At 42.0% G+C, this 24,629-nt stretch overlaps 3 protein-coding genes and 2 pseudogenes across 6 annotated transcripts; 3 read left to right on the top strand and 2 right to left on the bottom strand.

The window, feature by feature from the left end:
- Positions 1 to 1,000: 1,000 nt before the first annotated feature.
- On the bottom strand, positions 1,001 to 6,781 carry LOC311128732 (mitochondrial tRNA-specific 2-thiouridylase 1-like; annotated as a pseudogene). Its single transcript, XR_014615309.1, has 11 exons — positions 6,615 to 6,781; positions 6,266 to 6,431; positions 5,936 to 6,042; positions 5,667 to 5,782; positions 4,888 to 5,060; positions 3,798 to 3,851; positions 3,600 to 3,666; positions 3,359 to 3,459; positions 3,053 to 3,197; positions 2,381 to 2,463; positions 1,001 to 1,613 (listed from the first exon to the last, which is right to left on the bottom strand). The product of XR_014615309.1 is annotated as a mitochondrial tRNA-specific 2-thiouridylase 1-like (transcript).
- A 93-nt stretch (positions 6,782 to 6,874) lies between these two features.
- On the top strand, positions 6,875 to 9,545 carry LOC311129956 (L-threonine ammonia-lyase-like). 2 transcript variants are annotated; one of them, XM_084162526.1, is made up of 7 exons: positions 6,875 to 6,988; positions 7,329 to 7,513; positions 7,687 to 7,868; positions 8,060 to 8,121; positions 8,293 to 8,441; positions 8,616 to 8,705; positions 8,930 to 9,545. In XM_084162526.1, the coding sequence occupies exons 2-7, from the start codon at positions 7,330 to 7,332 to the stop codon at positions 9,169 to 9,171; spliced, it is 909 nt and encodes a 302-aa protein (XP_084018652.1). In that variant the 5' UTR covers positions 6,875 to 6,988; position 7,329; the 3' UTR covers positions 9,172 to 9,545. The 2 variants fall into 2 exon arrangements, with proteins under 2 accessions (XP_084018652.1, XP_084018651.1); XM_084162525.1 differs by having other exon boundaries at positions 7,991 to 8,121.
- LOC311129227 (pseudouridylate synthase 7 homolog) lies at positions 9,210 to 10,887 on the top strand (annotated as a pseudogene). The gene is made up of 2 exons: positions 9,210 to 9,214; positions 9,611 to 10,887. The product of its transcript is annotated as a pseudouridylate synthase 7 homolog (transcript).
- A 6,082-nt stretch (positions 10,888 to 16,969) lies between these two features.
- On the bottom strand, positions 16,970 to 18,787 carry LOC311129493 (EKC/KEOPS complex subunit TPRKB-like). Its single transcript, XM_084161783.1, has 4 exons — positions 18,563 to 18,787; positions 18,331 to 18,453; positions 18,059 to 18,235; positions 16,970 to 17,168 (listed from the first exon to the last, which is right to left on the bottom strand). Exons 1-4 carry the CDS (start codon positions 18,701 to 18,703, stop codon positions 17,088 to 17,090), a joined length of 522 nt encoding a protein of 173 aa, XP_084017909.1. The 5' UTR covers positions 18,704 to 18,787; the 3' UTR covers positions 16,970 to 17,087.
- Positions 18,788 to 19,013: 226 nt separating this feature from the next.
- On the top strand, positions 19,014 to 22,044 carry LOC311129469 (dol-P-Glc:Glc(2)Man(9)GlcNAc(2)-PP-Dol alpha-1,2-glucosyltransferase-like). Its single transcript, XM_084161761.1, has 3 exons — positions 19,014 to 19,373; positions 19,722 to 19,919; positions 20,154 to 22,044. The coding sequence occupies exons 1-3, from the start codon at positions 19,209 to 19,211 to the stop codon at positions 21,210 to 21,212; spliced, it is 1,422 nt and encodes a 473-aa protein (XP_084017887.1). The 5' UTR covers positions 19,014 to 19,208; the 3' UTR covers positions 21,213 to 22,044.
- Positions 22,045 to 24,629: the final 2,585 nt, after the last annotated feature.

Here is a 24,629-nt window from a genome sequence, read left to right as displayed (position 1 = left end):
GGTATCCCTCATTTACTCCAGTGTTTCCATTATTTTGGCAGTTTCCTGTACATTCCACCTGGTATAACATAAATACTGTTACTTTAACCACCAGAAACAGTGAATAGGCGAAGTATAGAAGGCTCAGTATAACTTGTGTGTGTTCGCCCCCTTGTGGCGAGAGTGGAAGAGGACGTGAAACAGTAGCTACAGAGGTAAAGTGAATCACATACTTCAGCTGGATTTCTTCAGAGAGGTTTTCTGCTGGCCACAAAAATGCAAGAAATCACTTATAATTTAAAACAATCCTAAATTGAATCACTTACTCTTCATTTCTGAATTCAAGTTATTCTCCATTTACAGATTGCATATTTTATACAGTAGTATGCGCTCCAGCAGGTATATCTCACTGGTCATCCCCAAAGCCAACACCTCCTTTGGCCGCCATTCCTTCCAGTTCTCTGCTGCCAATGACTGGAACGAATTGCAAAAATCTCTGAAGCTGGAGACTCTTATCTCCCTCACTAACTTTAAGCATCAGTTGTCAGAGCACCTTACCGATCACTGCACCTGTACACAGCCCATCTGAAATTAGCCCACCCAACTACCTCATCCCCATATTGTTATTTATTTTGCTCATTTGCACCCCAGTATCTCTATTTGCACATCATCTCTTGCACATCTATCATTCCAGTGTTAATACTAATTGTAATTATTTTGCACTATGGCCTATTTATTACCTTACCTCCATAACTTTCTACATTTGCATACACTGTATATATATTTTCTATTGTATTTTTGACTTTATGTTTTGTTTTACCCCATATGTAACTCTGTGTTGTTGTTTTTATCGCACTGCTTTGCTTTATCTTGGCCAGGTCGCAGTTGTAAATGAGAACTTGTTCTCAACTGGCTTATCTGGTTAAATAAAGGTGAAATAAAGAAAGAAAGTTAAAAAATAATGCAGTTCAAAATGTGTTTAGGTGAAATGGCACCAAAGGAAAAGGCACTCTACTTGTTTGGATTTTCACAAAATATGGATTTAACATTTTCTAATAATCTGTCCAAATAAATAAATTAGACAATGAATTACCATGTGCATGATTGTAACAAGTCCACACAATCAAATAATACTGTACCTCACAAGTACCCTAATAGGAAGAAGTATGTACTCACTAATTGTAAGTCGCTCTGGATAAGAGCGTCTGCTAAATGACTAAAATGTCAATTGGATCACTAAAAAGTATCAACTGAGGGCAACAGTCCAGAGGAAGTTTGAGTGTGTGTTTCTTGGAGAGTGGACAGGTCCAAAAGCATGATCAGTGTGCTCTTCTGTTCTACAGTAGTGGTTCAGAGAATGGGATAAGGCTTGTGGAAGTACAGTAGTCTTGTCCATCAGCAGTGTGACTGAAGTCTGGAAGGTTAGGTCCATATCGATAGTGGATAGGCCTGGGCCTAGGTCTGTTTCTAGGAAGTCTCTCTCAGGCTCAGCTGGCTGGTTCCAGAGTCCTCTCCTTGGCCACAGGGGCTTCTTTCATGCGGTCTCGTCTCTGTTGGAGTGTGTGCTCTGTGGGGCCCAGACGGACGATCTTCCCACTGCCAAGACACTCGTCCCCCTTGTACAGCACTGCAAACTGGGGGGAGATGAGAGAAGTGAATAAGGAGAAGTTAGAAGTTAGAAGGGAGGGTAGTGAGGAGCAGACACTGACGGAAGCTTTGAAGCAAAGCTATTCATTCAATGTCGAGGTAGATAAGACAGGCACAGAAAATTGATGTTAGTGGGAGACATTGATGCTGAATATTGACTCCTAGTCCCTCTGAACTAACCTCCACATTTGAGCGCACGCAACACACACCACTATTCTCTATCGCTTCTCTATTCATCTACCCTCACTCTGGCCTCGAGCCCAGAGCTCCAAGACAAACGCGTCTCGGCCATATTGTTTTCTCAGAGCAGTGGGTTATGGGATAGCGCATGAAGAAAGGGGGTAATCCAAGCGTGGACAAGGGTCTTTGTACCCTGACTAGAGTCTGGAGTAATCCCTGTCAGGGAAACCAGACACACTGGAGCAGCTGGCTACGTTTGTTGGGCCTATGATAGGCCTTTGTTCGCTGGCTAATCAGGATCTTAAGGAATAACACACTGGGACTAACACTAATGCACCAGCTCACACAGATTAACTAAAACCACTGTAACGATACATGGGTTGGCTTTACTCCTAAAAGCTGACCTAATGACAATAAATCAATTTGAAAATGGCCTAAAGAAATTTTACTCATAGTTTAAATTCTTCGGAGAAAAAAACATCCCTAGAAAGTAACGAAACCAACTGCCCAAACTCTGAAAAGGGTGAGACAGGCAGCTTACATGTCTACGTGTGGGAAACAACAGAGAGTTTACCTGTCCTGGTGTGAGTGCTCTGATTGGCTGAGACAGCATGATCCACACAGAGCCATCCATGTTCAAGGTCACAGTGCAAGGGGCTGGAGATACACAACCTCACTGTGTTATTAACATGTTACCAACACTTTTGAAGTGTACATTTTTTACCCAATAAAGCTGTTTTTAAGCCATATGGGAGGTAAAGGTATTGTTTATTAGATTTTAATTTTTCTCCCCAATTTCATCATATCCAATTACGATCTTGTCTCATCGCGGCAACTCCCCAACGGGCTCGGGAGAGGAGAAGGTCGAGTCATTTGTCCTCCGAAACATGACCCGCCAATCCGCGCTTCTTAACACCTGCCCGCTTAACCCGGAAGCCAGCCGCACCAATGTGTCGGAGGAAACACTGTTCAACTGAGGACTGAAGTCAGTCTGCAGGCACCCGGCCCACCACAAGGAGTCGCTAGAGCGCGATGAGCCAAGTACAGCCACCCCGGCCAAACCCTCCCCTAACCCGGACGATGCTGGGCCAATTGTGCACCGCCCTATGGGACTCCCGGTCACAGCCGGTTGTGACACAGCCTGGGATCGAACCCAGGTCTGTAGTGAAGCCTCAAGCACTGCAATGCAGTGCTTTAGACCGCTGCGCCACTCGGGAGGCCCAGGTAAACGTGTCATGTGACTCACTGAGAGGCATCTGGTGGATGAAGCGGAAGTGACACTCCATCATCTTAGTCTGGATCAGCTCAGTGGGAGGGTCCTCTGTTATCCAATGGAAACGATCTGTTCGTACCGTGTCTCTGAATAGAGCCGGGTGATTGGTGGTCGGACCCTGATGTTAGGGAGTTTAGAATCAAGAATCCAATTGAGAATCAACAGCAAATAACAGCAAGGAGGTGGGAGATCTGCCTCATAGCCTGTACTGTAGTTAGGCCAGATGTTTAGGACTAAATTAGCTATAACAGTATTGAAGAGGTAGAAACCATTCCTTACCACATACACTTCTCCAGTAGTGATGTCTTTGTCCACAACAAACCATGCGTCCCTCTGCCCACCAATCCTAGCCCTTTGGCCTAGTGTCAGGGTGAACCAACCTGAGAGGAAGAGGAGGAAGAACAGGCAGAGAACCAGTCGTTAATGTAAAGGTTTACCATTGGAAGAGCAGTACTCTTATAAGGATAGTGGGATAAGCAGTAACATAGAAGATACCACTGAGGATATCACACAGCATTACCCTTATGTTCACCCATGATCTTCCCATCCTCAATGGAGACAAAGTTCCCCGGTTTCGGCTCTAAATACTGACAGAAAAACAGCAATGCAGATATTGTTATTACACACAAACATGTTTATTCATTACTATGGCCAGTGTATCTCAATAATTAACTTGATACAGTACCGTACATGTTGTGTATGTATTTGAATTCCATACCTCTAGAATGAAATCCTCAAAGTTCCTCTCTCCAATAAAGCAGATGCCCATACTCTGGAAACAGATAATGATATTCAGTGTTCCCACACTGTCCACAAAAAAATACAATTGACTTTGTAAAATAGATTGCTCTATGTCAATACAGTGTAATTACAACAACACAACACAATGCAATTCAATTATGTTAAGCTTTGGTAATCTGTAGGCAGCTCAGAGAGGAGAGATGATCAATACTTTATCTACACTCCCGTCCGTATGCATTTGGACAGCAAAGCAAACATTTAAAATTTTGCTCTATACTCCAGCATTTTGGATTTGAGACCAAATGTTTCATATGAGGTGAAAGTACAGAATGTCACCTTTTATTTGAGGGTATTTCCATAAATATCTGTTTTACCGTTGAGAAATGAAAGCACTAGTCCCCACCCCCATGTGTAGAAGTCATAAGTATTTGGACAAATTCACTTATAGTGTATCAACAACAGGGGATGTTAGCATTTTTGGGGCAGTATGATCTTTATTCATGATTTTGGGGGTATGATCATCATTATTTATTAATGATTATCCGTAATCAGACCAGGCACCACACCCTAATAGGCTATATTCCCCCTTTACTCATATCAGAATGAAACTTTACCAGTTGAAAGTATACAGTGGGGAGAACAAGTATTTGATACACTGCCGATTTTGCAGGTTTTCCTACTTACAAAGCATGTAGAGGTCTGTAATTTTTATCATAGGTACACTTCAACTGTGAGAGACGGAATCCAAAATCCAGAAAATCACATTGTATGATTTTTAAGTAATTAATTTGCATTTTATAGATTCCGTCTCTCACAGTTGAAGTGTACCTATGATAAAAATAAACCACCATAATTTGCAAATAAATTCATTAAAAATCCTACAATGTGATTTTCTTGATTTTTTTTTCTCATTTTGTCTGTCATAGTTGACGTGTACGTATGATGAAAATTACAGGCCTCTCTCATCTTTTTAAGTGGAAGAACTTGCACAATTGGTGGCTGACTAAATACTTTTTTCCCCCACTGTACATAGGACAGTGTATCTGTCTGTCTGTTTGGTTAGTTACCTCTTTCTTCTTCAGGACGTGTTGGAAGCCGGCCTCGGCTGCAATCTTCTTCACGTAGTCTTTGGTGAGTCCCGACAGGGGAAAGACTGTATGCCGCAAAGAATCCTGCGACATCTGGCTGAGGAAGAATGTCTGGTCCTTAAAGCGGTCCGCTCCTTGGTACAACCTCACCGCTTCAACGGAGATAAAAAAGGGTTAAAAATCTGAGACACCAATCCAATGACAGTCCTATAATATAGGTCCCTATATCAAATATAACCAATGGTTGTACTCATTCAAGTTCCCAGAATTTCTCTACACATATCAAATGTCTACAGACTTACAAATAAAAGCATTTCACATTTGAATTTCGGTACCCTAGTTCGGTACCCTGGACCGTTTTTGGTCTCCGTTTTTGATTTCACAAGACCTGAAAATAACTGTTTCAGGGCGCACATTCTACATGACGTTAGCGAGCTAACTTCTTTACAGCGGTCAAAAAAGTTCCATGCGACTCACGCTGCCGCGTCACAATACTTGGTACTCTGATCCTGGATCTTGGACCCGCTACTCACACAGGTCCAGGATTAGTTTCAGCCAGGGTTCGTTTGCGTTTCACACATGCTTTATAAAGCGGATCAGGGTACCAAACGCTCCAGGATCTGGATCATAAGGGGATATGTGAAAGCGCCCAAAGTCTACGTATTATTATAAAGAGGTAAGATTGACATGATAATAATAACAACACATTGGTATGAGAAAAGCACAGAAAGAGGTTGAGAGGAGTTTGTTGTTCTTACGGTTCCTGATCTCAAAGCGGTCTCTGAAGACATGTTGAGGGGGAGGAGCCACGTGTCTCTGTTGGAAGAGTCCTGAGATGTCCTGGCATAGTGACCTGTCGCCATGGCATCAGCACCTAGGGGGAAATCAGCAACAACCCAATATCTGCTTTTTTTAGTACAAGCTCAGTTTCTTTAATGGTCCTTGAAGTTCTTAGCATACTTGGATATTTTTATAATATAATACTAAGCATACTAATAATACTGAACATTATTATTAGGCTACATACCCAAGCTGTTGATGGCATAACTGTAGAAGTGGTTGAATTTGATGTGTTTATTGCACAGAATGTCTGGATTTGGTGTCCTGCCCTTCTCATATTCCTTCAAAAGATTGCTGAAGAAAGGAGACAGTGGTCAGACATTGAGAGAGAACAATCTGGGGTATATTCATTTCAGGTCCCTCCCCATTTCTGTTTGGTTCTTAAACGGTAAACGGTTTACTTTGCAAGACAATGAACACACCCCAAATCTAGCCTTGTGACACCAGCCTAATCTCGCGATAACTCACATATTTCAATTAGGGTGAGTGCAATCATTTAATTAACGAGGTTACCTACGTGAACACTTCGTGCCAGTACTCATTGACGTAGGATACTTGATGGAAGGGTATGTCCAGATTCTGGCACACTTTGTAGGCATCTTCACAGTCCCTTTCGGAGGAACACACCCCCTTCTCATCCAGGGAATCCCAGTTCTTCATAAACACTCCAGTAACGTGGTACCCTGTCAATAAAACAAATCATTGGGAAGACGTTATACTTACAGTAAACAAGTAACATTATATATAAAATAATAACACAAATATTCCGTTTACTCATTTAAAAAATCTTAGGTTTACTTGTATCGTCTCAAGGAGTTTTTAGCTAGCTAGCTAATGTTGAGTGCTCCAGTGAAGGAATGTCTCACCTCTTCTTCCGAGTAACAAAGCCGTTACAGAGCTGTCAACTCCCCCAGACATCGCGCACACGATATGTCTCACAACACCCATGATTTTCACAACTATTTGCCACGAAAATATGTTTTAAATTGTCTAATTCAGGTTACAACTTCACTTTTTCAGATAGACGCGACCATTTCTTCGGTCCGTCTCAAAACAATGTCCGACTAGAAACAAGTCGCGTTGGCTTTACCTTCAGCTGTTGTTTACTTGTGTTGTGTTGCGGGGTGCCAGAATAACTGTAACACTGTGTAAACATAACGGAGCTGTTGAAATTCTGCTCCGTAAATTGAGTAAAAATCGTGAAAATCCATACATTTGCATATTTTTCGAAAGTATCAAGGTACGTGGACTAGTATTATACAACTGTGTCTCTGATTATATTGACTGCTACAACAGGAAAGGTGGAATATATTGTACAAATGTGTACATCTGTAGTAACAGTTCCACAATGTCAATGGTGAGATAATTTTGTGTTACGTAATTTCATTAAACTCGTTTTGCAAGTATTAACAGAGCAGAAGAATTCAACAAAATATAATGTTTATTTTGGTGGAAAGGAGCTAAGCAAGTCATATAAGGATAATCCTCCTCACGAAGTCTATGCAAATGAATGTTTTTAGGATAATCCCACCAAAGACTGTTTCGAACCTCTTTGATACAACTCTGTGGTTGTCTTCCAGCATGGTGGACGTGCCAGTATCAGCGAAAGCCATCACTTTGGATCTGCTAAGAGATGCCAGAGAGACAGTGAGGACCAGTCCTTTGGGAGTCATCAACACTCCTATGATCCCATGGTGCCAAACAACACTACCGCTCAACATCCCCTGTAACATCCACATCAAACTGGAGAACATGCAGAGAACTGGTGAGTTTGTGTATGAATTAAATGCCTTAGTCAGGCACATTTACATTACTACTGTATAAGTTTCAATTAATAATGTAGGCTGTTTTGTAATAGATATATTGATGGACATTGTTGATGTTGGACATTGAGAGTGATACAATAACAGCAGTTTCTGTCATTGTGTTAATTGCCAGGTTCGTTTAAGGTAAGAGGAGTGGCCAACCAGTTCGCCAGGAGACCAAAAGGAGCCCATTTTGTCACCATGTCTGCAGGGAACTATGGGAAGTCTTTTGCGTATGCCTCTAAACACTACGGCTCCAAGGGGAAAGTGGTGATGCCAGAGACAGCCCTTGTATCCAGATCTACACTCATACAAGTAAGGTTCTTGTTTCCAATTGACTGCTTCAGTCTTTAATTGTATCATCTAAAATTACACATCTGAAAATAACCAAACATATCAGTGAGTTGTTGAGTACAATTGCTGTGCACCCGCTCCAGAATTTTGGATGTGAGGTGGAACGGGTGCCTACGACCTGTCTGATGAACGTGGTGAATCGTTGTGTCCAGGAGGAAAACATGACGTTCCTCCACTCATACGATGACCTGGACCTGATTGCAGGACATGCCAGGTACAGAACAGCTGAACAAGGCAACACAACCAGCTTTATGCGGGCCTTTTCCCTCTTTTTGAGGGAAAATAAAATGCTGGTCTGTCTCTCGCTGTCTGTCTCTGTCACTCCCCCCCCCCACCCCCCTACCCTTGCCCCCTCTCTCTCTCCCCCTCTCTCTCTGTGCTGTAGTCTAGGTTTTGAGGTGCTGGAGGTGATGCCCCAGCCTGATGTAGTGGTGGTGTGCTGTGGAGGAGGAGGTCTACTGGCTGGGGTGGCCGCTGCCATCAAACTGGCCGGCTGCGAGAAGACAAGGATCTATGGAGTAGAGCCAGAAGGAGGTACATAACACCTGTTGGTTAAACCTCACCAAGACAATATCAGGCAGGGCTTTTTACAACTACGATACACCACTAACGGATGTACATGAACATACACATGGGGCAATATACTGAAGGGTTGATATACAGTATGACCATTTTGTTGACCTTATTTTCCTGTCTTTGATTCATTAGCCTGCACCATGTACAAAAGTTTCATCGAGAAGAAGCCTGTCAGCATGGACACCAAGAGCATTGCGTCAGGACTGGCGCCACCTTTTGCAGGTACAGTACACCTCAGAGAAGTAGATTGGCTAGACTTAAATAAATCCTAAAAGATCAGGACATAAGAGGGAACAACTTTGTCTTCATCTGGAATGAACCATAGCCAAGCAAACAAATCTGTGAAATGTACCTTCTTTACCTGTGCTAACTCCCTGATGTGTTTTGTACCATAAGGCACAAACATCTACCATTGCTAACTGCCTGGTGTGTTGTGTCCCTCCCAGGCACCCTGCCCTATGAGCTGTGCCAGCTTTACGTTGAGGAGATCGTACTGGTGAACGATGAGGAGATCAAGGCTGCCGTGTCGACCCTGTACAGGGCGGGGCTCCTGGTGGAACCGTCGGGGTCCGCGGCGTTCGCAGCCATCGCTAACGACAGAATCCCTGACATTGCTGGGAGGAACGTGGTGGTCATCCTCAGTGGAGGAAACATTGGCAAAGACGAGCTCACTAACTTCCCTGATTGAATGTCTAGTTACTTACTTGCTTAGGTCTTTTTCTACTCATGGAGCATAGGCCACTGACAACAGTTTTCCAGCGTATTTAGTCCTGGGTGATTTGTTCAAGTTCTCCTCATGTGTTGCCCCATTGAATGTTTACAGTTATTATTACAGTGACTACTACAGAGAATAAATAATGATTATTCCAACCAGTCTGAATTAGGAGAAATTATGCATTATTATTTTACTACATTGACTATTACAGAGAAGAAATAATGACCATCGCTCTAACCAGCTAAAGTTAGGGGCAAATCATGTATTATTTTTCTCAATAATAATTGTTATACTGTGATATTATCTTTTTGCAAATAAACTATGCAATGTATTCAATATCAGGAACATATGCTGTGTTTGATCATTGAAATGTCAACAACTCCCACAACTGTGCTCTTTGTTCAACTGAAAGACATACATTATACATCGTCCTCTACAAGGAGAACAAAGACACCATGGAAGCCATCAACGTGCTCTCGAAATTCCTCAGGATGAGGCCCAATGTGTTCTCCTACATGGGGACCAAGGACAAGAGAGCCATCACTGTGCAGGAGATTGCAGTTCTCAAGGTCACAGCAGAAAGACTGTCTCACCTCAACAAGTGCCTCAATAACTTCAAACTGGGAAACTTCTGCTACAAGAAACACCCTCTGAAACTGGGAGAACTACAGGGCAATCACTGTGGTCATCAGGAACATCACAGGGACAGAGGAGCAGGTCCAGCAGGCCATGACCTCCCTTAGAGAGACAGGCTTCATCAACTACTACGGCATGCAGCGCTTTGGCACCACCGCCGTGCCCAAACACCAAGTTGGCAAGGCCATCTTGCAAGACAACTGGAATTAAGTGATAGATCTGATCCTGAAGACTCGCCCTGGAGCGGAGAAAGGTTACCTGGTGAAGTGCCGTGAGGAGTGGGCCCAGTCCCAGGACCCAGAAGCAGCGCTGAAGAAGCTGTCTGTTAAACACTGTGTGGAGGGACAGCTGCTCCGAGGTCTCTCCATGTACGTCAAGAAGAACATCATCACTGCCTTTGTAATGATCCCTCGTAACAACCGGCTGATGTACATCCACAGCTACCAGAGCTTTATGTGGAACACCATGGTCAGCAGACGCATTGAGGCCTTCGGAGTGAAGGCTGTGGAGGGAGACCTCGTTCTCAGGGAAGGCACTGCATTCGTGCTGTCCGCAGCCGAGGCCGAGACCCACTCTATCCAAGACGTGATGATGCCCCTACCAGGGTTTGAAGTCATCTACCCCACTCACCATGTGGGTAAGGGCTACAGGGAGATGCTGAGTGCAGATAACCTGGACATTGACAACATGAGGCACAGGGTGAGGGACTACTCTCTGGCCGGAGCCTACCGACGTATCCTCATCAAACCCAGTGACGTCAGCTGGGAGGTGATTAACTATGAGGACCCTCGTGTCTCCCTGGTCCACACTGATGTGGAGAAACTAGAGGACCAACCTCCCCCAGTCTTCAACAAAGAGGGGAAGTACAGGGCTCTGAGGATGGAGTTCTCCCTGCCTCCCTCTACCTACGCCACCATGGCCATCAGAGAGGTGCTCAAGATGGACACCAGCATCAAGAACCAGACTCAGCTCAACACCACCTGGCTCAACTAATACAACACAACAGAACTGGGCCCACTGGGCTGCTTTTCCAGGCTGCAGAGCAGTCTGTCCTTTAGTGGGTGTCTACTTACTGTATGTGAGACTAACAGTCTATTGTGTGTGTGTGGGAGTGTTTTGATACTTTGCCAAGCTAAAGGTCATTCCTCTCAAGGTGTGTCAGTCAGGGTGATGGGAAATCTTACCTCATCCTACACAACCAAGAGCAACAACTCTGATATTATGTTGTTACTACTCTGATTATTTTCTTAAGTTTCTTCATTTTTTATCAGGAAGTTTTTACTGTCTTTTAAAGCTTTGCTGCACTGGAGAAATTCAGAGATATGTTTTTGAAACAGCTGATGTGCTACAGAAGCACTTAAAGGGGCTGTGTAGAAAAGTTTGTGTTAACCAATGGTGGTGCTCCCGAGTGGCGCAGTGGTCTAAGGCACTGCATTGCATTGCTAGCTGTGCCACTAGAGATCCTGGTATGAGTCCAGGCTCTGTCGCAGCCGGCCGCGACCGGGAGACCCATGGGCGGTGCACAATTGGTCCAGCGTCGTCCAAGGTAGGGGAGGGTTTGGCCGGCAGGGATGTGGGTTCGTTTCCCACGGGGGGCCAGTATAAAAAAATTAAATAAAAATAAAACAAAAAAACATGTATGCATTCACTAACTGTAAGTCGCTCTGGATAAGAGCGTCTGCTAAATGACTAAAATGTAAATATATTCTCATGTCCATACTACATAGCAATCACTTGATGGGGTGTATATTAGGCACGTACGAAGCACACATGCCTAGGTAACGCTATCAGTGAATCAGAGTTACCGAATAGATAAACAATGAGTAGCCCATAACCTCCCACCTACAGTGCATTCGAAAAGTATTCAGACCCCTTTTTCCACATTTGTCCACATTTTGTTACTTTACAGCCTTATTCTAAAATGGATTAAATAAAAACAAATCCTCATCAATCTACACACAATACCCCATAATGACAAAGCGAAAACAGGTTTTTAGAAACCTGTCTATATAAGGTCCCACAGTTGACAACGCAAGTCAGAGCAAAAACCAAGCCATGAGGTCGAAGGAATTGTAGAGCTCTGAGACAGGATTGTGTCGAAGCACAGATCTGGGGAAGGGTACCAAAACATTTCTGCAGCATTGAAGGTCCCCCATTAGTGGCCTCCATCATTCTTAAATGGACTCTTAGAGCTGGCCGCCCGGCCAAACTGAGCAATCGGGGGTGAAGGGCCTTGGTCAGGGAGGTGACCAAGAACCCGATGGTCACTCTGACAGAGCTCCAGAGTTCCTCTGTGGAGATGGGAGAACCTTCCAGAAGGACAACCATCTCTGCAGCACTCCACCAACAGGCCTTTATGGTAGAGTGGCCAGACGGAAGCCACTCCTCAGTACAAGGCACATGACAGCCCGCTTGGAGTTTGCCAAAAGGCACCTAAAGGACTCAGACCATGAGAAACAATATTCTCTGGTCTGATGAAACCAAGATTGAACTCTTTGGCTTGAATGCCAAGCTTTACGTCTGACTGGGGCAAAGGTTCACCTTCCAACAGGACAACGACCCTAAGCACACAGCCAAGAGAACGCAGGAGTGGCTTCGGGACAAGTCTCTGAATGTCCTTGAGTGGCCCAGCCAGAGCCCGGACTTGAACCCGATCGAACATCTCTGGAGAGACCTGAAAAAAGCTGTGCAGCGACGCTCCCCATCCAACCTGATAGAGCTTGAGAGGATATGCAGAGAAGAATGCGAGAAACTCCCCAAATACAGGTGTGCCAAGCTTGTATTGTCATACTCAAAAAGACTCGAGGCTGTAATCGCTGCCAAAGGTGCTTCAACAAAGTATTGAGTAAAGTGTCTGAATACTTATGTAAATGTGATATTTCTGGGGGGTTTTAAATATAAATGAGCAAACATTTCTAAAAACCTGTTTTTGCTTTGTCATTATGGGGTATTGTGTGTAGATTGATGAGGGAAAAAACAATTTAATCAATTTTAGAATAAGTCTGCAACGTAACAAAATGTGGAAAAAGTCAAAGGGTCTGAATACTTTCCGAATGCACTGTACATCATGATTGTTATCTCCTAGAGCTTGAGATCTAGGTCTCAGTGTTTTGGCACACTACCCTTATCTCCAGACAGCAACACCACTTCTCACTAGCCTCGTTTACACCTTGTGCTATCATGTGGTTTTCATTATCCGATCAAGCTGATCCAATTACAATCTGATCAAGTTCTGTCACTTTAACATATGACAATTATTGATGCCTTAAGTCAATGGTGTCACTTGTCAATCATTTTACTGGGCGCTATAATGATGAATTAAATGGTTTCACCCTCTATATCTGTTGACACAATGGACGTCACTAGTTAACACAGCCACAAAGTCAGATTTCCCAGCCACAAAGTAGGAATTGGTTACAAAAGTGAGCTTTTTGGTCTTAATTTAAGGTTAGCCATAATGTTAGCAGTGTGGTTAAGGTTAGGGTTTAGGTTAGGTTTAGGTTGAAAATCTAATTTTATGAAGGTAGAAATGGGCAAGGTTTAGCCATAATTATGACTTTATGGCTGTGTTAACTAGGGATGAGCAGATAGAATGTGTGTCTGACTACCTCTGGAGGTGGTTAAAGGGTATAACTACACTCAATACTTAGATGTGGCTTCTGCTATCAGAATACAATGATTGCATTGAAAAAACTAGTCGGCTGCGTTTACACAGGCAGCCCAATTCTGATATTTTTCCCACTAATTGGTCTTTTGACCAATCATATCAGATCTTTTCATATCAGATCTTATTCAGAGCTGATTTGATTGGTCAAAAGACCAATTTGTGAAAATAATATCATAACTGGGCTGCCTGTGTAAAAGCAGCCGTCTAAAAGTACAAAGGTCTGCATTGAGGTCTGATTGTGTTCAGATCAGGCTGACCCCCTCAGGAGGTCGGGGACGCATTGTGTGTGGCTTTCTCCTCAGTCTGGATACAATCAGGCGACCAAAAGTGCATACAGTGTGCGATGTCATCAACATTCCCACCACAAGTCTTCAGAAACGTGTGTTTTGGGAGTGAGGCACCTTTTTATTATAACGTTGTGGAGCAAATACGTTCCTACCCACTGGGCACAGACGTCAGTTCAACGTCTAGTTTTGATTTACATTTGGTTGAGTTGTCAACTAACGTGAATTCAACGTGAAATCAAACAAAAATGTCACCCTATCATTGGATTTAGGTTAAAAGTTGGGTGAAAAAAATACAAAATGACCTTACTTTGATTACTTTTTGCAAATCCAATCAGTTTTCCACGTTGATTCAACATCATCACATTGCATTTTGAGGTTGAAAGGAGGTGGAAACAACGTTGATTCAAACAGTTTTTGCTCTGTGGGTATCGTGTGAGGAACGTCTTTGCTGGCCTCATAAATGCTAGCTGGCTTATATTTAGAAAAACAAATGTTTGTTTGGCTAGAGTTTTATAGATGGTTATAATAAATAATAACAATGGCTACTGCCATGTTGTTCTGTTATTATACAATTTTGCCTATGCCACCTCATATTTTGCCTATGCCACTGTTCGCAATGCTTACTGGCATTTGAATATAGCGCAGCAAAAGGGAATCCGATTCCAGACACAATGTGGACAAGGCAGACACATTTAAATGTAGGTGTAGATGCATGATGTGTTTATGATTCCATTATCAGAATACAAAAACGGTATTAACTGTCAAGTCTAGACATGGCCAGAAATATCTGATTACAATCAGTTCCCAATGTGTATTTTGATTGTCTACACCTGTCTACAAATGTGGGCACAATCAGGACAAAAGACACATGTTAGCACCAGGTATAAATGGGGCTTCTGTAACACACACAGCTATTGCTGTTCAGCTATGGGACTGGAGACACTGGACAGACTGTAGATGGTTGGAGGGGAATCAAATCATACTGGACCATGAGGGACCCCAGTTTAAGAACTTAGACACTGAAGTGATTGTTTTTTATTTTGAGGAGAGGATGAACTCTACCAGAAGGTGGGATTGTGTTGTTTGATGTCTATTCTGCTCATATGAGGTTTAAACCTATTGTACAGTATGTTCAGATATATTTGATAGAATTATGATTCAATATTTGCATTTGCAGTATTTGAGTAATTAAATGCACAGCATAATTTCTATGTCTATCATATTCTATACAGTAGTTTGAGATTTGGTCAAATAAATCTATGATATAGTTTCTGATAGTTCATTTGTGTTCTAGGATCCTGCCCCTTTATGCTAGAAGGCAAAATGATAAGAGGGTACCAACGAAGAAACGACTATATCAGACCAAGTACATACAAGAAGTTGTGACAGCTGCAGTAGTTATGTCTATGATTATCATTGTGCTGTGGCATATATGGACCCAGGACAAGACATAGATGCCTTGCTATCTTTGAGTTAACTCAATTACAACTGTATCATCAAAGATTCATAAGTGTTACATCTGCTTCAAACATTTCCAGCATGATTCACGTTGCAAAATAAAGAATGTCGGTGAGTGGCGACACCGACAGATACCTGTAAGACAAAGGGGTGATTTAATAAATCCCCAACCTAAACTGTGACTAAGGAATATGAGAACATTGATTAATGATGATGTACCACAGTGCCTGTCACACTGCTGCAACTCAAGGAGCACCATTTCCTCTGAGTTCCCAAGCCCGCAGAGAGGACAGGACACTCAGGACAGGACTGTTCCCCAATGTGATGAATGAAAGGGCTATTTCAAGAGCGAGTTAGTTACACAATGCGGTGGATTATTTGTGGATTTAATAGGACAAGCTGTTTTTCATCAAATGTACTGACTGTAAATACATTGCATCATACTGTACAGTAAGCCATATTTGATAAATAATCTCAAAACTAGAAATAACCAAAGCATAGACTACTTATGTCATTATTTTCCATCCAACCTTGTTATGCGAGTAAAGTACGTCGGATAGAAAATGTCACGCAGGCCTGATGGAGCAGTTAATTTGTACTAAACTTTCCCAATGTCAACGAAAGAAAATACAATACCCTAGACAAAGTGGGATATTTTTGTGTCGGTAAATTTAATAATGATAGAAATGGCGGTGTAAAGGCCTTTTAGCGCAAATATTGATAGAATAACCATCATATCAAAGTAAACTTGGAGTCGCGCTGACATGGTGTGTGGTCCCCCCACTACCGGAAAGCATGCAGTTTATAACGCCTCGATCACACCGATAGTGCTGTTTGGTCAACATGGTATGCAGCATTATCTGGATATGTGTGCAACAAATGTTCAACATTCACCTTCTGGTACCATTTCTGTCAAGCTGTCTACCCATACAGTTTGACGCATACGTTCGATAAATCCAACGTATGCACCACACAGAACGTACTGCAACTGCCTAGCAGCACAATGCTGCTAGGCACGCAGCATTCCATTGGAAATTAATGAATTTCTGGTGTACCAAAACTCAAAAAACTGTCGGTGTGATCGAGGCGTTAGGCTACAGACGAAATAAATTATGATGAACTTCACAGGGTGGTGGAAATGCACGGTGATGAGATTGATGCTCCTTTCCAATAAATATCGAGGGTCTTATTCTGGTGACATGATGATCGATGCTTGGCTGCCATCTGACAAATATTTTCGCTCATTTGTTCAGAATAATCTCATCATGTAGGCAATACCCGCACTGTATCTGCGAGCTGTGGGCTAGAGCGCACGTGCCAAGGCACCATGGTGGGAACATTCGCTATATAACGCAATTTTGTGTGACAAAACCATCAGTTGAGTTGAAAATGCGATGGCAATCCATTTACATTGATTTTATTCGGTACATGGGATTTTAAACGCAAAAATTATTTTTTATGTGCACTACATCACCACGATCAGCCGTTTATCAGCAACAAGTCAATGTGATTTGATAAAACATCTCTGGTGGGGAAATGTGTTTTATGCAGATTTTAGAATATTTGCATGAAAATCTGTAGCCAATTGGATCGGAACCTAGCTATAGACACAAACCCATGTTGGTCCTCCAACTTTTTACACATCTGTCATTTTCTAACCAGATTCAACATTGCTGATGTGTAAATGAACAGTCATGTAAAAAAAATAAACTTTAATAACATATTCAAGGAGGAAAATATTTGTTTTATGACATTGTGCAACAACATCAATATGAAAAGCTAAACAACAACAAATGATATAACATTAATGGTTCCATTTGCTGCCATGTCTTCTTGCTGAGCTACATGACATCTTTGGTTGCCATCCTGCAGACAACAGCATCCAGTAGACACATATCCTCCTGGGGTGTGGTTTTGTACAGCTGGAGAAAAAAACAAGAGCATGTTGAGTTAGAGTTAGAAACATTTATTAAAGTGTCACTCCACAATGATACAATAGTTGACAGTACAAAATACAGATTTTAAAAACCACACTGTGGACTAGTCAAAGAGAGTTGAGACACTAGACAAACATGGTACAATATTTCATTTGGAGTCATTTATAATACATTACATCATCTATACATTATTGGTTTCAGTTATTATTTATTACGTCATCTATACACATGTATGCAGATGCAGTAGATAAAAGGACAACTTCTTCCATTTAAGAATTATGGAGGCCACTGTGTTCTTGGGGACATTCAATGCTGCAGACATTTTTTGGTACCCTTCCCCAGATCTGTGCCTCTACACAATCCTGTCTTGGAGCTCTACGGACAATTCCTTCGACCTCATGGCTTGGTTTTTGCTCTGACATGCACTGTCAAATGTGGGGCCTTATATAGACAGGTGTGTACCTTTCCAAATCATGTCCAATCAATTGAATTTACCACAGGTGCACTCCAATTAAGTTGTAGAAACATCTCAAGGATGATCAATGGAAACAGGATGTACCTGAGCTCAATTTCGAGTCTCATAGCAAAGGGTCTGAATACTTATGTAAATAAGGTATCTTTTTTATTTTTTTTGTTATAAATTTGCAGAAATGTCTTGAAGCCTGTTTTTGCTTTGTCATTATGGGGTATTGTGTGTAGATTGCTGAGGATTTGTATTTATTTAATACATTTTAGAATATGGCTGTAACGTAACAAAATGTGGAAAAAGTCAAGGGGTCTGAAAACTTTATGAAGGCACTGTATATATATTAGTGTGTGTGTGTGTGCCCAGCACTCCAGGAAAAACAAGACTGACAAAGAAAAACAAGACCAACCTTTTTGATCTTAGCAGGGTCGGTCAACATGGAGACATCTTCAACTGGGATCTGTTGTCCATCCACCTTGGCAATGATGTCACTCATGTGCTGCGTCTCCTCTTTGGGATGGACCAGAACTATGAGAACAGCACTGTCACTGTCTGACATTCCAAACCTCTTGAAGGCCTCTGAAATCTAAAGGAAAATATGTGTCAAAGACAATGGGATGGGATATTACTTTGAAAGGTGTGTCAATGTGTGTGTGTGTGATAATTCTAGAGGCTACTTACATTATTAGTGGGTGAAAGGTTGTAGATGATTTCGGAATATAAGCTCCTTGTCTTCATTTTTCTAGTTCTATGTAAATGGACTGCCTTGTTTGCTGCCACTAACACTTGGAAGGTGTTCACTATCTAAAAACAATTCAAATCATCAGTTTGTGGATCATTGCATCAACTTCAGTCAAGCATTCATACATTATATCAAACCAACATGTCTAGCTAGCTAGCAACATTGTCTCACCATAGACGGGTTTATCAAGGCACCATTAATCTTTCCTTCCATGGCATTTTTTCTCAATTCTGCGGGGTTTTTGACATCTTTGAATAGCAACTGAGTTACAGTACGATCAGGAAAGAGTTCCAATTCCTGAGTTGAATACATAACTGAAGAAAAACTAATTACTGGATAAAAAACATTCGAACGTTTCTGTTAGACCATCTCACGTGGTTAAAAAATGAAATACAGAGGGAACAAAAACAAAGTAACACAATTAATCTGAAAGGTTCCGGTTTTACACGAGAAAAAATATGTATGCTGTACCTATAAATTGTCAATACATATTATGAAATAAAATATAATAGATATATACTCGCATTGTACAACAGAGAAGCAATTCAATAATTTGTGAAATGATACTGATAGGAACTTCGAATTTTAAAACAGCTTCCGTACGGACTACCTTTCACTGACGGACCAGTAAACTGTCAAAAAATCTGAACTCTTCCGTTTGCGTTTTAGCTAGATGGAAAGAGCTGTATATTTATTGTAATCTTATTTCAATTTCATGTTTAGTTGACATGAAATTAAACGTTGTATGAGCGTACACCATATATAAGTATCTCATTTTAGATTGATTTCCGCGTTAGTTCGGAATTCGTAGGTGAAGATGGAGAAATTCGAAGGGTACATTTTTACTGCTCTCTGCAGCACCAACTTTTTGGTTTCATGTCTCCTGTTCTCCAAAATAACTCGGGAGCAAAGGGAGCCCTACATGGACGAAATATTTCACGTCCGTCAAGCTCAGAAATACTGCTACGGGAAATTCAACGAGGTATCGTTTTGCTATGTCAATGTCATTTCCTTGATTTTGTTACATTGTTGCTTGTCGGATTAACGCTTGTCCTTAGAATAATGTGACAGATTGCTAGCTAGACCATTTAACCCTTAACTAAGCCATCTGTGACGATGAACACAGACAGATCAGACCCTCGCAAGTCATTATTGTGGATAATATGCCTGAATCCTGAAAAGCATTGTACGAGTCTGCAGTGGTATATAGCCCAAATGTAACAACCATTTGGCATCTGACTCTATCTTGAATAACATTAACCCTTTTAAGTTCAATGCTGTAGTAGAGGCTCTTTAATGGGATATTTTTCCTTTCTCTTTGTTGTTCCAGTGGGACCCAATGATCACCACGCTTCCTGGCCTGTACCTGGCGTCAGTGGGTGTGATCAAGCCAGTAGTGTGGCTAGTGGACCTCACAGGGAAGGTAGTGTGTTCTACGGCGATGCTGCGCTTCATCAACCTCCTCTTCAACTGTGGCATCCTCTACCTGCTCTATCTCATCATCTGCAAGCTCCACCTTAAAGAGAAGGTAATAATGTTATTAAATGTTATTACATTTATAACATCCCCAAGGGTGGCCAGCTCCTGTTCTGGAAAGCTGCAGTGTGTGCACTGTGCAGACTTTTGCTCCAGTCCAACTTTTACTCACCTTACTCAAATAATGTTGGTATAAATTAAAAGACCTTGAAAAAATGATTGAATGCCCTTAAAGCTTCAAGTGCAGTCCTTTTGTTAGTCATAACAACCGTGGTTTCTCTTTCAGACTAAGACTGCCTCCCGCAGAGTTCTCTCAGCCCTGTCCCTGTCCACCTTTCCTGTGCTCTACTTCTTCAACTTCCTCTACTACACAGACGCCGGATCTACTTTCTTCATCCTCTTCGCGTACCTCATGACCCTGTATGGCTGTCACAAAGCCTCGGCACTCCTCGGCATCTTTGCCATATTCTTCCGCCAGACCAACATAATTTGGGTGGCGTTCTGCGCCGGCACGGTGGTGGCCAACAAGATGGACGAAACCTGGAGGACGGAACAGTCGAAGAAGAAGGATGACAAGTCGCCCTGTCAGATACCTTTCTCCGTAAGCGGGGTAAAGAGAGTGATGCGTTTCCTGTTGGAATTCCTGACCACAGCCAATCACGTGAAGGCTGTGATGCTAGTGGCGTGGCCGTACATGCTTGTTGCCGTGGGTTTTTTCGCGTTCATCGTGTTGAATGATGGGATCGTAGTCGGGGACAGAACCAGTCACGAGGCCTGTCTCAACTTCCCTCAGCTCTTCTACTTCTTCTCCTTTGCCCTCTTCTTCTCCATCCCCACGTCACTGTGCTACCACCGAGCTCTCCGCTTCCTCCAGACCCTCAAGAAGCAGCCACTGCTCTACTTACTGATCACAGGACTATGCCTGCTCCTAGTGTGGAAGTTCACCTTCGTACACAAGTACCTCCTGGCCGACAACAGACACTTCCCCTTCTACGTGTGGAATAGGATTTTCCAGAAGCACGAAGCGGTGCGTTTTGCCCTCATCCCAGCATACGTGTTTGCAGCGTGGAACTTCATGGACACTCTGAAGTCCCGGTCGCTGTTCTGGAGCCTGGCGTTCCTGGTGTGTTTGCTGGCGGCCACAGTGCCTCAGAAGCTGCTAGAGTTCAGGTACTTTATTGTTCCGTACCTGCTCTACCGCCTCCACATGCCCCTGCCCACCCTCACCAGACTGGTGCTGGAGTTCCTGCTATATACAGCCGTCAACGCAGCCACGCTCTACATCTTCGTCAACAAGACTTTTCAATGGCCAAATAGTCCAGCTGTACAGAGGTTTATGTGGTAGCCTGACCTGAACAGAAGGAACCCAGTCATTTGGAAAAACCTATAGGTTATACATTTTCTATTTAAAATGAGTAGGGCCAGGAGTTTTTCCTGTTGTGATGAGATCATGCTCAGGAAAAAAAACCTGGCCCTAAATGTGAGAAAATGCATTTCATGTGAAAAAGACTTCGAAGAGCACAAGACGTTTATAATGTACATTTAAACTGTGAATTGTACATTTAATGATGTAATTTGGATGGAGGAAGAGACCAAAAAATTTAAAAGCCATATTGTAAAGCAGGGATCTGTGTATTATACTGTATGGTTTAAAGAAACTTTCTTTGTTTTCTGCAAATGAAGAACATTCATGACTTATCTTAATTGAACTATGTGGTAGAGTTATACGTTTTATTTATCCATATTTAATTATAACAGATGGTTAAAGGTTGATAGAGACTAAATGATGTGGCTCGCTTTGTAAACATACAACATCCCTGACTGTATTCAAATAAATAAATTAGTCTGTTATTCCCTATTCTATACTGGGAATAGCATCCATAAACCATGTTAACAAACATCTGTGTTCACATTCTGCTGCAATATTCTGAAGAGTAAAGTTGTGATATACAATGGGTTATAATCAACTTTTTTTCTTTGTACTGTATTTTAGGTTATCTCAATCTTGCCTTCAGCTGCATTCCCTTGAATAATGTTCTTGAACTTCTTTGTGTTTCTTGAGTGTGGTTGGTTGCCCTAAAGTTCCAGAATCCTTCTCTGTCCTTTAGGTCTAAGATATCATCCAGTAGCTTAACTATTCAGTCAATGATTTAATAAACAGTCTTTAACATACAGTACCAGTCAAAAGTTTGGAAACACCTACTCATTCAAGGGTTTTTCTTTATTTGTACTATTTTCTACATTGTAGAATAATAGTGAAGACATCAAAACAATGAAATAACACATGGAATCATGTAGTAACCAAAAAATTGTTAAACAAATCCAAATATATTTTATATTTGAGATTCTTCAAAGTAGCCACACTTTGCCTTGATGACACCTTTGCACACTCTTGGCATTCTCTCAACCAGCTTCATGAGGAATGCTTTTCCAACAGTCTTGAAGGTGTTCTCACATATGCTGAGCACTTGTTGGCTGCTTTTCCTTCACTCTGCGGTCCAATTAATCCCAAACCATCTCAATTGGGTTGAGGTCGGGTGATTGTGGAGGCCAGATCATCTGATGCAGCACTCCATCACTCCTTCTTGGTCAAATAGCATTTACACAGCCTGGAAGTGTGTTTTGGGTCATTGTCCTGTTGAAAAACAAATGATACTCCCACTAAGCGCAAACCAGATGGGATGGCGTATCGCTGCAGAATGCTGTGGTAGCCATGCTGGCTAAGGGTGCCTTCAATTCTAAATAAATCACTGACAGTGTCACCAGCAAAGCACCCCCACATCATCACACCTCCTCCTCCATGCTTCACAGTGGGAACCACACATGCGGAGATCATCCGTTCACCTACTTTGCTGCTCACAAAGACACAGCGGTTGGAACCAAAAATCTCAAATTTGGACTCATCAGACCAAAGGACAGATTTCCACCGGTCTAATGTCCATTGCTTGTGTTTCTTGGCCCAAGCAAGTCTCTTCTTCTTATTGGTGTCCTTTAGTAGTGGTTTCTTTGCAGCAATTCGACCATGAAGGCCTGATTCACGCAGTCTCCTCTGAACAATTTATGTTGAGATGTGTCTGTAACTTGAACTCTGTGAAGCATTTATTTGGGCTGCAATCTGAGGTGCAGTTAACTAATGAACTTATCCTCTGCAGCAGAGGTCACTCTGGGTCTTCCTTTCCTGTGGTGGTCCTCATTAGAGCCAGTTTCATCATAGCGCTTGATGGTTTTTGCGACTGCACTTGAAGAAACTTTAAAAGTTATTGAAATGTTCTGTATTGACTGACCTTCATGTCTTAAAGTAATGATGGACTGTAATTTATCTTTGCTTATTTGAGCTGTTCTTGCCATAATATGGTATTTTATCAAATAGGGCTATCTTCTGTATACCACCCCTACCTTGTCTTAACACAACTGATTGGCTCAAACGCATTAAGAAGGAAATACATTCCACAAATTAACTTTTAAGGAGGCACACCTGTGAATTGAAATGCATTCCAGGTGACTCCCTCATGAAGCTGGTTGAGAGAATGCCAAGAGTGTGCAAAGCTGTCATCAAGGCAAAGGGTGGCTATTTGAAGAATCTGAAATATAAAATATATTTTGATATGTTTAACACTTCTTTGGTTACTACATGATTCCATATGTGTTATTTCATAGTTTTGATGTCTTCACTATTATTCTACAATGTAGAAAATAGTAAAAATAAAGAAAAACCCTTGAATGAGTAGGTGTGTCCAAACTTTTGACTGGTACTGTATGTAGATTCTTCAAATGTAGTGTGTACATTAGCTTCAGAAATGTTTATTTGGTCAGAATTCGATTACTTTTACCTGTATTTTCTACCTGCATCTTTACCTGTCTGTTACTGATCTTTCTTGTCCCTGTATGGCTGTCCCTGGGCTGAAATGATCAAATGAAGTGATGCAATAAAATTATTCATGTGATACTAAAACTGTTGAGTAAATTTGAGCCACTGCCTGATGCTTTAATACACCCATTTCACCACAAGGTGGTGCTCTAATATTTTGTAAATATACATATGCACTCAATCTTGAATTGTGCACGATAAGCTTGATTTGGAAACATTGCTTTGATAGAACATTAAAAAGGTTTGACAACAAGTATATGAAGTGTGTAAATGGAACTGTATATCAGAATATGTGACTCGTTGTGAAGAGACAAAGGCTAGACAAAGAAACAAGAATAAACATGCTTAAATGAGCCTTGTTGCTATGGTGTTGTGAAGTGCTCTTCCTACCTGCACTGATGTCAATAGAGTAATCAAGTATGCTCTCTACTAGGGATGTAATGATTCACCGATATGCATCGGTCCCCGATTCAAATGTTTAAGATACAAGTGCATCGGTCCGCGGACCCCAAACCGATCCAAATGTAGGTAGCATGCATCGGTCAGAAAACCGATTCAAACATTATGAATCGCCTGTTCACTAAAATGTTTTGCTCATATTACTTTCTTTCAACCTTCCTCGAATTGCATGTTACTGTGTTGACAGTCATTGATCTACAAGTAATTTTGCATGCCACACAACCCCAGGCAATATAAGATTAGTAGCCTAGTCAAACTGCGCACTGTGCCCAGCTTCGCACACTGACCAACGCGAGGTAGGCGGCCTTTTCCTAATCTTGTACATCTGCGCGGCACCTTAAGCATTGAAATGCTAAAATGGCTTGCGTGATATTAGGCTTTATAAGTTGAGTGACAACCTATGTCATTTGCTAGGTTATTGTTATTTATGAGCTG

This window comes from Coregonus lavaretus (genome assembly GCF_964263955.1).
Source record: "Coregonus lavaretus genome assembly, chromosome: 5".
Lineage (NCBI taxonomy): Eukaryota > Metazoa > Chordata > Actinopteri > Salmoniformes > Salmonidae > Coregonus > Coregonus lavaretus.
The sequence above is the reverse complement of the archived record's forward strand: the minus strand, read 5'-3'. Positions and strand labels throughout refer to the sequence as shown.

Bases quoted from the DNA above. Each gene is read 5' to 3' on its own strand.
- LOC311129956 (XM_084162525.1), top strand. From the start codon at position 7,330: ATGGTGGACGTGCCAGTATCAGCGAAAGCCATCACTTTGGATCTGCTA. The intron at 7,514-7,686 runs GTGAGTTTGTGT...GTTAATTGCCAG, and splicing joins GGAGAACATGCAGAGAACTG to GTTCGTTTAAGGTAAGAGGA. The intron at 8,122-8,292 runs GTACAGAACAGC...TCTGTGCTGTAG, and splicing joins CTGATTGCAGGACATGCCAG to TCTAGGTTTTGAGGTGCTGG.
- LOC311129493 (XM_084161783.1), bottom strand. From the start codon at position 18,703: ATGTATTCAACTCAGGAATTGGAACTCTTTCCTGATCGTACTGTAACT. The intron at 18,236-18,330 runs GTAAGTAGCCTC...ATTTTCCTTTAG, and splicing joins ACCTTTCACCCACTAATAAT to ATTTCAGAGGCCTTCAAGAG. The intron at 17,169-18,058 runs GTTGGTCTTGTT...TTTTTTCTCCAG, and splicing joins ACCCTGCTAAGATCAAAAAG to CTGTACAAAACCACACCCCA.
- LOC311129469 (XM_084161761.1), top strand. From the start codon at position 19,209: ATGGAGAAATTCGAAGGGTACATTTTTACTGCTCTCTGCAGCACCAAC. The intron at 19,374-19,721 runs GTATCGTTTTGC...TTGTTGTTCCAG, and splicing joins GCTACGGGAAATTCAACGAG to TGGGACCCAATGATCACCAC. The intron at 19,920-20,153 runs GTAATAATGTTA...TTTCTCTTTCAG, and splicing joins AGCTCCACCTTAAAGAGAAG to ACTAAGACTGCCTCCCGCAG.